The 13958-nt window shown below is 40.5% G+C and overlaps 1 protein-coding gene across 2 annotated transcripts in view; it reads left to right on the top strand.

The window, feature by feature from the left end:
• Positions 1–11246, top strand: part of RAB39A (RAB39A, member RAS oncogene family) — a 66406-nt gene extending 55160 nt beyond the window's left edge. For both annotated transcript variants that reach the window (XM_045797704.2, XM_087868473.1), the window contains one exon: positions 6555–11246. In XM_045797704.2, the coding sequence (XP_045653660.1) occupies positions 6555–6981 (427 nt within the window). In that variant the 3' untranslated portion in view covers positions 6982–11246. The remainder of the gene's footprint in view (positions 1–6554) is intronic.
• The last annotated feature ends 2712 nt before the right edge of the window (positions 11247–13958 follow it).

Raw genomic sequence — 13958 nt, 5'->3', positions numbered from 1 at the left:
AAGTTCATGGATGGTGGTGCCAGCATGGTTTGAGTCCAGATTCAATGTATGTTACAGTGGGGACACATCAGTGTCCCCTCCATGATGGTCCCCCCAGAGAGAGGTACCATATCTGATGTGTCAGTCGCTGCTGGAAAGTGCGCTATTGAACAGTGACATTCCAGGGAAGAGAACGTCTTTGTTGAGCCCAGGCACAGCCTCCATCTCTCTGCCATGATCACTTTGAGTCCAGACTGGGGTAAAAATACAGACTGATAATTGCATGACAGGATATTTTGTTTCACCAGTTATTAGTAACTCTCCACAGAGGGGGGTTGGGTGGGGGGGAGGATTCACATAGAACACGGGTCTTCTCATGCTCTAGACCCATCAGCGTACCTCTCCCCAGACCTTATCAGAACTCCGATCTTGCTTTTTCCACCGTGCTAAACCCTTAGCCTCTGCTTATGAATTGGTGTAGATCGTTACCTACATCCTTCCATCTCTTTCTCTGGAAAAAGTACCACTAGAAGTCCACAAATGGGAGGGACTCTCTTTTCCACGAGCCTTCAAGCACACTACTGAGTGGGGCTTACCAATGCCAGCATACTACCGTGCACAGCCATCTGTAAGGCAGGTGTGAGTTTTCTCCTCTTTAGTTACGGGGAAATCCCGATAAGGCCGCAGGTTGAGAGGGTCCTGCAGAAATAGGCGTGCTGGGTGTGTGAGCCTTGTTACTCTGGGTCCCCTCAGGTTCCACCCCTGTCTTGCCCTATATACGGCTTCTGCTTGGTGGCAAAGTTCCAGCCTGGTGAAACAGAGAACACCTAGCTCTCAATGAGCGCTCAGATTGTATAGTCGCTTGGCGTTCCAAGCATTTAGTCTCTATCAAAGCCAGCTTGTAAACCAAGAACTATTTCTCAAAAGAATAATAGCTCTTGACAAAGAGAGCACACCTTTATTCCAAAATGCCACTCCCGTAATTGTCCAGTGGAACCTTCTCCAGGCTTGACAGAGCATCCCAGTCTGCTATGGACACTTCTGGAAGGCACCATTAGATCTGATGGACCATAACTCCAACCAGCCAAGCTCCCCCAAGAAACTTCACAGAAATTACTGGCTGTACTTTCATGGGATATGTATTTAGTATGAGATCTGTCTATCTGTCATGTCTCTCTTTGATGTACCCACTCTTCTCTAGCCACTGACATGCTCATAGAATCTCAGTGACCTTGGTGTGAGAATATAACACTGCTGATAGATCTTAATATTGGGCACCTTCTTTTTTTGCACTGCTAGTATCTCTTTCCCTCAAACTTCCTCATTCTCTCTGCCATTTCCCTGTTTCCCCTATGCTGTGTTCATGGCTTTACCAAATCAACCACTTATTCCCTCACTAAGAATGTATTGAGTGCCCACTGTGTGCCAGGCACTTGAGAATCACTGGATATCGAGTGACGAGCATAGACATGGCACCTGCCTACCTTTCACAATTAGCAAACCAATATCCTGAAATCAGAAAGTGGAAAGAGGTGGAGAAGGATGGTATGCAAGAGTTACTAACCTTGAACACGGTTAATTCTGCCCACCAACCTGAGAAACCGATTCTACCCGAGCTACCGCCATTTTTCCTTCAATGGGGGTATTCCATAAGAGGAGTGAAGTGTTCCTCCAGTTCTCTTTTGCAGAGAGAAAAGGGTTGAGAGGGAAATCCTATTTCTTCCTATAGTAGAGGTCTAAGTGTAAGAGAGAGGGGAGAGGAGTTTCTCCTGATACCAGCAGTGTTCCTTGGCAGTATTGAGTGTCTACTTGGGTTTGGTTATAATTAATTCATAGGGACACCAGGCTGCCTGGCTGAGTGATTTTCCCCAGAAACGTTCAGTGGCATGCTGGACTGATCCGGAGATAGAGTTTTCCCCAATGAGTATAGCTTGGGAACTTAGATATTTCCAAGAGACCAATTATAGTGATGTCTCACAGAACAAGGAAGGAGGTAAATATAGGAGGGTATTAATGTACTGGGTAGAAAGTAATAGAATTACTCAGTAGATTACAAATGTGGATAAAATTTAAAAATTGTCACTAAAAATAGGCTGCAGGCTGCGAGATTTTGATCAAAAAGTAGGCTGTAAATCTACAGGTTTGGAAGTGGTGAATTTCTGATGATGGAAAGGAACTGGATGAGAAAGGCAGAGTGGAGGGGATAGTTCATTAGCGTGAGGAAGTGGAGTAACAGAGATGTCAGCAGAGAGCCCGTCCAAATGAGTGAGCAGAGTGACAGGCATTGAGATGGAAAGAAACACAAAGCAAAGTGCTGAAGTCTTCGGCACATGGAGAATGACCAAGCACTTGGCCGATGACAGACGATAGAGCCAGATGGCCTACACCTCAAAGGAACAGTGGGGTTTGGGGGTTTTACCCCCCTTTTTTTTCCGGTTTTTTGTTTTGTTTTGTTTTTCACGACAGGGTTTGGGAGAGAATTATCTGGAAGTGGCACTGGGGAAGCAGAAGCCACCTCCTCCCCATCCTATAGAATGAGCAGCTTGAGCATGCTGCAGGGGAAGCCGTGCGATCAGGAAATGCAATTACATACAGCAGGGGTCAGTAGAGGCTAGGAGGCGGGGAAAACATTCTGCCAGGAGACTAGTCTTTGAACATGGGATAGGAATTGCTAACAGTGTGCTTTCAAGGTGTAAAAGACCCAGTAGGTTTCTTTCATACTCAAAACCAGATTGGGATGCCAACTGGCTCAGTTGGTAGACTGTACCACTCTTGATCTCAGGGTTGTGACTTTGAGCCCTATGTCAGATGTAGAGATTACTCAAAAATAAAATCTTCTTTTTTTAAGGACTTTATTTGAGAGAGAGAGCATGAGCTGGGGGAGAGGCAGACTCCCCACTGAGCAGGGACCCCAATGTGGGGCTCGATCCGAGGACCCTGGGATCATGACCTGAGCTGAAGGCAAATGCTCAACCGACTGAGCCACCCAGGTGCCCCAAAAATAAAATCTTAAAAAAAAGAAAACCAAAAAACAGATCTACTTGGGAGGGACAAGGGTCTGCTGAGAACTTGTATCCCTGAAGCTATCGCCCATGATTCACCTTCCCCATTATACCAGCATCATGCTGGATTTAGGGGGTGCTGTATCCCCTTTCTGGTCTTGCCAGAGGGTAGCCTCATAACTCTTAATTTTCCCATAACACACCTGAGACCAGATTGGAATCCATTCAATTCTCTCTTCCTTCCTTCTCTTCTTTCCTTCCACTTCCCGCTCCCCTAATACTGTTTCCCTTTCTTTAAATCATCCGTTCATTCCGTGAGACTTGCAAAGCTCAGAAGGAAATAGTTAAAGTGATGTTGTTGCTTACAAAGAATTTGTACTCATCATCAACTCTGGTATTCTGTATAGGGAGGCTGACCTATATAGTTCTTCTAGGATCTGTACCCTACTTCTTACAACACTTCCGAGAACTTCTGGAGACCTAAGTGTGACCCAGGAGAGCAGGTCCAAAGAAAGACAGATGCTCCTCATACCCTTCTGTAAGACCTGCCTTTCAAGTTCCAGTTTTCGGTCTGTGGGCCTGGCTTGTCCCCTAGATAATTGACAGCAGGGATGCCCAACTGTTTTAGGGGAAACCTACCCCCCTGGGACAACCATATCTGAATCTGAAGCCTAACCGTATCAGGATTCTAAACCTCATATCCATACCCACCCAGAGAAACTGAAGATCAAGTTATTGTATAGAAAATGACTGATGTCATATTGAGACCATTTATTCCAACTAATCATTAATAAGGGCTGTTTTGTAGTGTACATGGCGTATACTTTGCTCTAATTTCATTCTGTAGATTAATTTGCCAACTGTATTCCCAATGTGTTTGCAAAACTAAATACAAAGGGCTAGAAAACATGGCATTTTCCACACTGTAAGATATGCCTCTGCCTAATATACCAGCATTTCAGCCTTGAGTGCTCAACCACAAAAGCATGTCTTTATAAATTAAACTAATGGCAGATTCAGTAGGAGGGGGAGTAAAAGTAATGCAGACTTGGTGCTGAGTAAATTAAGCTTTCAGTCTAATAACATAGCCCTAATTGTGTTTTAAAAGGCACTGCACATCCGCCTAAATTCACACATATAAAGATAAGTAGCAAAGCAATAACAAATTATCCCTCAATTAAAAAAAAAAAGCAACTTAAATGAACTACATTAGGGGCTCCTGGGTGGCACAGTCGTTAAGCGTCTGCCTTCGGCTCAGGGTGTGATCCCGGCGTTATGGGATCGAGCCCCACATCAGGCTCCTCCGCTGTGAGCCTGCTTCTTCCTCTCCCACTCCCCCTGCTTGTGGTCCCTCTCTCGCTGGCTGTCTCTATCTCTGTCAAATAAATAAATAAAATCTTTAAATAAATAAATAAATAAATAAATAAATAAATAAATAGGGGCGCCTGGGTGGCACAGCGGTTAGGCGTCTGCCTTCGGCTCAGGGCGTGATCCTGGCGTTATGGGATCGAGCCCCACATCAGGCTCCTCCGCTGTGAGCCTGCTTCTTCCTCTCCCACTCCCCCTGCTTGTGGTCCCTCTCTCGCTGGCTGTCTCTATCTCTGTCAAATAAATAAATAAATAAAAATCTTTTAAAAAAATGAACTACATTAGTTGAAGCCTGCCAAAGATAGTGGGAGATTTTTCTTATTGTCAGTGGCTGTGTAATACAGTAGGCCTTGAGAAAACACTCCTAAAATAGTCACTTGAGAATCTCTCTACTAAGAATTCTGAGGAGAAGGCACCTGGGTGGCCCAGTCGGTTAAGCATCCAATTCTTGATTTCGGCTCAGGTCGTGATCTCAGGGTCATGAGATCGAGCCCCGAGTCAGGGGAGTCTGCTGGGGGTTCTCTCCCTCTCCCTCTCTCGTGCACTCTCTCTCTAAAGTAAATAAATCTTTAAAAAAAAAGAATTCTGGTGCGCCTGGGTGGCTCAGTTGTTTAAGCATCTGTCTTCAGGTCGGGTCATGATCCCAGGATCCTTGGATCGAGTTCCACGTCAGGCTCCTTGCTCAGCAGGGAACCTGCTTCTCCCTCTCCCTCTGCCTGCTACTCCCCCTGCTTGTGCTCTCTCTCTTTCTCTCTCTCTCTCAAATAAATAGATAAAATCTTACCAAAAAAAAAAAAGAAAGAATTCTGAGGAGAAGCAGGGAAGCAAACGAAAGGGAAAGAAAAAAAGAAGTGAAGTACTTTCTTCACACTTCCACAGCAAGTGGTGCTTGCGGTGTTGGGTCACCGAACTGAGCTGTGATTTCAGCAGTAAGGATAACGAAGGTCTACAAGAGGTGGAGAGAGTACCAGGTGCCCTGCTGACCCCCCACAAAGATCTTTGGGGGTCAGATCATCTCAGTGCTCAAGATCATTGACAGCTTAGAAACTGAGACACGTGCCATCTCTGCCTCATGCAACACTTAGTACTTCCTCTCTCCAGTAAGATTGATCAATCCAGTATAACAAATATTAAGTGACATCTGTCTTCTGCCAGGCAGTATGATTGTTAGATACTTAGAGAAAACATGACCCTCAAGGCGCCTTGAATTGAGTGGAAGACATACCAACCAATCCAATCAGCACATTGTGAAAACGGGCACAATCATAATGGCATTATGCCAAAGGCTCCATGGAATTCTAAGAGGATTCCCTAAGAGGGGTGCAGAACAAGAGGCCAATGGTAGGGAAGGCTTCTCATATATGTGATTTTTGAACTGATTCTTGAAGAAGAAATAGGAGTTTGCTAGGCAGAAAAGGGTAGAAGACATTCTAGGTAGAAACAATAACATATGTAAAGGCAAGAAATGTAAAACAGTATGGCCTTGCCACCTTGTGTCATGCTTCAGTCAGGAAACAAGCAGCACACTTGAAGAGTTAAAGGAAAGTTTAATGAAGTGACCATTTCTGGAAATGTGGACAAGGTGAAGGGCGTCAACAAAGGATGGTGAGGCTTTTGGAGTTAGCAATGATGAGAAGCCATTCGCCACCTGGCCAAAAGAGACAGGAAAGAGAATGGGATTACCTGAACCCAGTGGAACCCACAAGAAGGGCGCTTGCCCAGCAGGAACCATGACCAAAACCAGGAACACAGCTGCTACTAAGCCACGGTCTGGCGGAGACAAAGAGAAGGGTAGATACCCAACCTCTTCCCTCTGGTCTTCAGCTGGTGCTTCTGTTGGCTGGGCCTCCCTGCAACGGGGCAACCTCTGCCCTTCACCAAAACTTTCTATATGCCTATTTTTAATCCCAGCAATGTAATAATTACTCTCTCAGATACTTGAAAATAAAAACAAATCATCCTAAGTGTGAGATGACATACACTGTAAGTCCTTTTGTCTAAGAAATGACACTTTACTGTTCTGTCAGTGGATGAAACCAGCTCGCCATTAGCTTCAGAATATTTTTATCCACTTAAAACATGTCATATTTGATTTATAAATTTGGGTTAAGTCACATCAAGTTACCTTCACATTTTATTGCGGTGCTACATTGTTTGAAGGAACAATGTGTCCTTTGACAACCTGTTTTTCTGCTTGTTTTTCAGATCAATAACTCGATCTTACTACCGCAACTCAGTTGGTGGGTTTTTAGTGTTTGACATCACCAACCGACGATCTTTCGAACACGTGAAAGATTGGCTAGAAGAGGCAAAAATGCATGTTCAGCCGTTTCGGATTGTGTTTCTGCTGGTGGGACACAAGTGTGACTTGGCTTCACGACGTCAGGTGACGAGGGAAGAAGCCGAAAAACTGTCCGCAGACTGTGGCATGAAGTATATAGAAACGTCCGCAAAGGATGCCACCAATGTCGAGGAGTCCTTCACGATCTTGACAAGAGACATTTATGAACTTATTAAAAGGGGAGAAATTTGTATTCAAGACGGCTGGGAAGGGGTTAAAAGTGGTTTTGTCCCAAATACTGTGCATTCTTCTGAGGAAGCGGTAAAGCCCAGGAAAGAGTGCTTCTGCTGAGTTCAAACAGGCCAAAGAACTCACATGAACAGGTTGGGTGTCATCTCAGGATAAATGCCAACGTTAACGGCAGAACGGTGCAGCGAAAGCATTTGAGAAACAGTTATGAGCCCGTGCTAACGCTCTTTTGTGAGTTATTTAATTCAGAGCTAGTCCTATGCTCACCTGCTACACTACCAGTTGGGTATTTTGCTCAATTATCAGGCAAAGCAGACAACTACTTCTTGAAACACGAGTGTCTACAGAATTACTCCCATTCTCACTTTGTTAGCGTGTAGCTGACCTGAATGTCCACGTATATCAATATTACTCATTTTTCTTGACAGTTTGAAATGGGTGTTTTATACACATGTAGTCTGATCGAAAGGATTTTATCAGGCATTACATTCTCATGAGTTAATCTGTTAATGCTGAAGAGTGAAGCGGGTTTAAAAGTGCATTGTTCGCTTACAAAGTCAGTCATCTCAGAGGCGTCATCAACTAGGACTAAAGTAACAATTCCTTGTAGGAGGTACCGCTTTTTTAACCATTCTTTGAAATAGCTATCCTCCCTTAATTTGCCCAAACAGAAGAAAATAAGTTTTATACTCACTTTTGTTCTCTGATTTATTGTTCTTGATAATTTTATGTTTTGTAAAGATATCTAAGGATCCAAACAAAATATTTTATTGCAAATATTTATAAAAATAAAAACGAAGGACCATTCATCAGCAAATGTTTTGATGTTAGAGTATATTGTCCTTATTTAGACAAGAGAAACAAATTGATTTATATAATACAGACATTTTCAGAGAAAGTAAGTGCAGTTTACCTTGAATTATTGTCAAAATTATCAACATAGGTAAATATGGAATATTTTTAGTGATCGCTCTGTCCAAGTAAGTTTCTGAATTTGCCCATTTCTTGTACAAGAAATGTACAGGAAAGATTTCTGGGCAAGGAAGATTGGTTAGATGTTCGATATATTTAGCATACAAATTGTATTTCAGTAAAATTAAAGATAGAATAATGAGTTAGGGCTATAAAATGACTTCTGAGTTTTCTAATTTTTAACTTATTGATTAAATTCTCCTCCTGGAATATTTGATCACAAAGCCAAATATTTTATAACCTACATTTCTGTTCTGTTATGCTTCCCTAATCACAATGGGGTATCAAATGCAGCCCCCTTTTTGAAATCATGGGTTTTACTGTTAAAATAGTAGCTCCATTTGTTTGAAAACCAAAGTGATATAGTAGAAAGAATATTTAATGAGAAACCAGGAAACCTGGGTCCTAAGCTTGCCTTTGCTGTACCAGTAAAGCATGAGTGAGTCACTTACCCTCATTAAGCATCATTGCTCTTAACCGTAAAATGAGGCTAGTAGCCCCATTTATTGTGCTTCATGGAATTATTTTGAGAATCAAGTGTGTCATGTGAAAAAGCTTCGTAAATAGAGAAAGCATGATGCAAATATGAGCGTTGTATCAGCGGCTCGAGGGCGTACTATTATATTTACAACGGATGAGAATTTTGTTTTCTCATGTTCTTTCCCCTCGTCCCCACATTCTGCAGAGGGAGCAGAAAGGTGCATGCTTTCAGGGACCTGGGGGCTCTCTTGGTTTCATGTATGCCCTCTGCCCTCTTGCTCGGAAACACCGCTCCTCCAGGGTGGAAAAAATAGGGAGGGAAATCACGGGAGACTTAATTCAATCAGAAGTCCTGTTTGAATGTGGTTTTTGTGCATCTTTGAAGTAGATATTTATATTTTAAATACTTGTGCATTTTCTAGGTTCATGGAAGTATTTTTAATAGTGCTTATGGAGAGAAGAATATAAATTGTAACATCAGTGTAAGATTGTGAATAGTTCTGTTGTCAACATTTTCTTGATACCCTTGTATTAATTTCACTCGAGTGAGTTCAAACTGTAATTGATCAGATGAGAACAGCTGCCCCCCGCAAATGTGAAGTCATCTGTTTTTACTGCTACAATTTTAAATCTTGTATTACAATTTTCCATCGGTCCAAAATAGCACCAACTCAGAAACTGAGTATCTAACAACAATTTAAAGTATGGTCCCCTTTGCCTACTTGTAAAGTTAAACAGCTAAGGTATAAAATATGATTTAACTTCGGTGGACGCCCTTTATAATACTAACATTGGGGTAAGACTAATATTTGGCCTAGAGGGTATGATGTGTTCCAAGATTTAGAATAGTACCAAAGAGTCATAAGAAACAGATGAAAATGCAGGGCCCCCCAAAATTGATGCTTCACCAAGGTCACACAGAAGCAGAAGCAAGCCTAGAACTCTGCCTGGTCAGGGTTCTTTCCCATTACCCTGCTGTGTCAGGGGTGTGCGTGTGTGTGTGTGTGTGTGTGTGTGTGTGTGGTAAAGCAAAGGGAAAATATGATCTAGCTTAATCCACAAAATACTAAAACTGGGCCATGGCATTTCAAGGTTATAGAAGAGTTGTTTGTGGTGTAACAATACTAAAATGAAAAATAACTACAAAGATCTGAGTTCTTATGCAAGATTGCCAAATGTCTGTATAACCTTAGCCAGATATTTTTATCCATGTATATATATATATATATATATATATATATATATATATATATATATATATATATATAAAATAACTGACCTATTTTCTTACACGTAATTATGGAGAAGATGGATAATCACGCCAAAATAGTAAAAATATTTGCTCCAGGCAAAACATTCTGACTAAGTGTCTTACAAGTCATATATACTTGAATCAGCTATAATTGAAATTATTTAATTTAAAATTTACTTAATTTAAATTTAAACCTACTTTAACTTAAAATTCAAAACTAATGGATGATGTAGCTAGTTACTAAATATTTTAAATAAATATGATAAAGAAGAAATGAAAAACTATCTGATCATATAATACACTTGTCCCTGACAAACACTTTTCATCTTGAGTTGCGTTAACACTTTCAGTGCCCATGGTAAAGTGATGGTTTATTGAATGGTAAGCTTAAGCCAAAATGATTTTATAAACAGAATGCTTTTAAATGTGGCCTTTATATACGTAAGAGTAGCAATCAAGATTTCTTTGAGAGTTTACACTAGGTTTCCAAAAGCCTCCAAGTCCTGCATGATTTTTTTTAGTGGCAACCAAAGCAGCCTTTATTATTGTTAAGATAAGTTTCCCAAATCTATTTATCCAACTTTACAGTATTCAAAAACTGAATCTATAGATTAATAAAATCCTTTTAAGAGTGCTTTTGATTTTATATTGCCTTTGTTTCAATCAAGTACAAAGCTTCCACTGACTTCATAGAGTGCGCTGTATTTGAATAATTTCTTTAGGTCTGACAGTGACATGGATTTGGAAGACTAAAGACCCATTTCGGAAGCTTATTCATTTGTTCCCCAGTAACTGCCTGGAGAGATTTAGCTGGAAATGCAAAGGAAACATGTAATCTTTAAGGAAAGAAGAAGAAGAAGAAGAAGAAGAAGAAGAGGAAGAGGAAGAGGAAGAGGAAGAGGAAGAGGAAGAAGAAGAAGAAGAAGAAGAAGAAGAAGAAGGAGGAGGAGAAAGACTATAAAAGCTTTAAAGTTAGCTCCTTTGTATTTTAATATAGAATACATTCCCAACAAGAAGCTAGCTCTTGGAAATTCCACAGCTGATAAATAGCCATCTCTGCTACAAAATCTTTCTAAATCCCACTGTTTTCACTAAACTTTCCTGAGCAACCAATCTTCACCTGATCTTAAGATAACTAACAAACTTTTCTCCCGAACTTGGATGAACTGCTACGTGACTTGGTATTCCTATAATCCTAATAATCACTGATGAAAGTAGACACATGCGTGTTGAGCTGTGACAATCTATATCAATCATTACAGACTGTGATTCACTTCCTACGCATAATCATGATATAGAATAAATGAAGAGAAAAGAAAACTTTTAAAGATTGTATTTTAAATTAGTGCTCCTTATTGTTACATCTCTCTGGAAAATTTTTTTGTTTTTTTTTAAATAGTGCCTAAAGCATTGTCGATGTGCTCTTTGGTGACTAGTAATTAATGATTATTATGTTGAATTAATCCTATTACATGTGGATTCCACATACGTGGTTTTAATTTCTACATTCCATGGAGAAACAAACATGTTTTGCTACAATCCTCTTGCCAGATTTTTTTTTAGAATGACAGCCAATGAAAGAAAGACATGGTATACAGTTTTTGAAGTATGTTATTAGTGTTATTTGATTTTAAATAATGAATAAAAAGAATGAGAACGAGAACTGTGGTTGTCACAGGACTGTTATATTATCCATCTTTAGTGGTGCTTTCAAAACAGAAGCAACTATTTAATGCAATTAAACATGTCCGTGTGTGTGTATTTACAAATGAAATGCAAATAAGAATCAGATCTGAAATCCCATATAAATTACATAATACCCTGGTGAAGTGTGGGGCAGAACCCCATAATCAAACATTTATATATGTACAGCAAAATGTATGAATATATACACTAAAAAATGTCTATAAATAACCTGTCATCAATTGAGGTCAGATTTTTTTTTTTTTTTTTTTGGCTGCCAAATGAGTTATCAAGAGAATTGCAGATTTTCAGAGCCTTTTGGGTTTCAGAATTTCAAAAAAGGATCATGGTCTTTTATTATGCCTTAACAGATAATTCAGAATTTGTGACTTTTCTCTTGTCATACTTCAGCCTTGCACATAGCAAGAGCACATTAAATTTTGAATCGAGCTGTTCAATCACACGGAAAAAGATTTCATAGCTTCTGCACAGAAAGCTAGTTACACATGTAAAATATTTACAATGCTTGGCCCGTAGTAAGTACCTAATAAATGTCACCTTTTATTTTTGTTTTTAGTGGTATTCTTACAACCACCGAATTGCCAGGAAGCCAGTTTTAATCCCCAAGGTGTCCTGGAAACTAATTGTTGATAATGGCAGTCTTACAGATCATTGCAAAGGGTCATGACTCTCTGAAATGGTCTGATTCTTAGAATCAGGGGAGCACGCTTTAGCAGGACAAACAGAAGATGATACAGGTCTTGGGGATGGCTGGCGTTCCCCGACGGCATCCGACCCAATGGACAGGGGCTCAAATAAGTGTAACCTTCGTGTCTTGCCGTAGCTGCGCTAGAAACAGTCATCACCAGAACAGTGTGTGTGCGCGGTGTGGTAAGGACCTGGGCCAAAGGACTGGGCTTCTTAGTTATGTATGAAATGATTATCGGTAGCATTGTTCTTAAAAGATTTTTTGGAAATGGCTTTATTGACATAGAATTCACGTACCGTACAATTCACCCATGTAAGATGTATCATTAGATGGTTTTTCACATACTCCGAAATGTGCAGCGATCACCACAGTTTTAGAACATTTTTGTCACCTTGAAAAGAAATCCCCACACCCTTTAGTGGTCACTCCCAACACCCCTCCCACTTCACACCACCTGAGTCTTAAACAACCACTGAATCTACTTTGTGTCTCTCTTTGCCTGTACTGGACATTTTATATAAATGGAATCAAATAATACATGGTCTTTTGTGACTGGCTTCCTTCCGTTGGCATGTTTTTACGGTAGTACAAATTGACAAATGATGGGCAAAAATATTCTCATGTTATTTACTTTTTTAAAAAATATTCTCTTTAATTTGCATTTTTCTGTTCTGAGGCTAAGCTGCATTCATAAATTTATCGATCATTTGTATTTCCTTGGTGAACTATGTATTAATATCCTTTGCCAATTTTCAGTTGGATTATTAGAATTTTTCTTACTGATTTTTTTACGACTACTTTCTATAATATGGACAGAAACGCTTTGTTTTGTGTTTTGAGATTACTCTCTTACAGCCAGTACTAGCTTGTGTAAGTTATCTTCTGTTTAAAGTTTTCATTTTTCTTCCTGTCTTCTAGGATTTATGTCTTGATTGGGAACTTCTTCCCTAGCCCAAATTATAAAACACTGTCGTACGTTTTGCTTTTTATGTTACCACTTTTATATGTCAGAATTTATTTGAACATGGTGTGACATAGGAATTTTTTCTGAATAGTCCGTTGTTCCAATGTCCTGTGTTCCTTTCTCCAAACATTTGAATTAACATCTTTATCACAAAAGATTTACTCTTCTATAGTTTAGCTTCTCTGTGTCTGTACAGAATCTGTTTCCAGACTTCAGTTCCACTGATTGTCTATTGTTGAGCTAACACCACACTTTCATTTGTTGAGTTTTTTATTAGCTTAGTTTTTTAAGTAGGCCCCATGCCCAGCACGGAGCCCAGTGTAGGGCTCAAACTCACAGCCCTGAGGTCAAGACCTGAGCTGAGATCAATAGCCAGATGCTTAACCAACTGAGGCAGCCAGACCCCCCTGGAAGTTTTTTTTATTTTTACAATTTTAAGTAATCTCTGCACCCCACGTGGGGCTCGAACTCAGGATTCCCAGATCAAGAGTCACATGCTAGGGGCATCTGGGTGGCCCTGCGCTCAGTGGGGAGTCTGCTTGAGATTCTCGCCCTCTCAAATGAATAAATACAATCTTATAAAAATGTAAAATAATAATAAAATAAAAAGGCATATAATTCTCTGCTCTAGATGGAATGACTGTGATCAGGGACCCGAAGGGCTGCTTGTGCTTCTCCCATTGGGTCTCACCATAGACTCTGCCATACGTCTTTCCTAACCACCAATGGCAGAGGGTCTGCTGATTTTGGGTCCAGGTAGTACAGTCACTTGCACCACAATTTGGACCTGTTGGTGCTGCAGTTGGTTGGGTTTGGTTGTCTACTGTCCTCCAAAATGAGGGCAAGACTGGTGAATCACATGGAGATGTGATGAAGATTATCACCCCTGAATTCTAGAATCTTTAAGAATAGCCTTAATTTCCACCATTTCCCTCAGGATATATATCTTCTCCTGCCAGGGCAGAGACTTTGGCCTTCCGCACTATGCTAGCTTTTATTTAGTTCACAGGCTGATTCCC

The sequence above is a fragment of the Ursus americanus genome, chromosome 16 (genome assembly GCF_024610735.1).
Source record: "Ursus americanus isolate L20-20 chromosome 16, mUrsAme1.1.p, whole genome shotgun sequence".
NCBI classification, from domain to species: domain Eukaryota; kingdom Metazoa; phylum Chordata; class Mammalia; order Carnivora; family Ursidae; genus Ursus; species Ursus americanus.
This window is presented reverse-complemented; position numbering and strand designations above follow the sequence as displayed.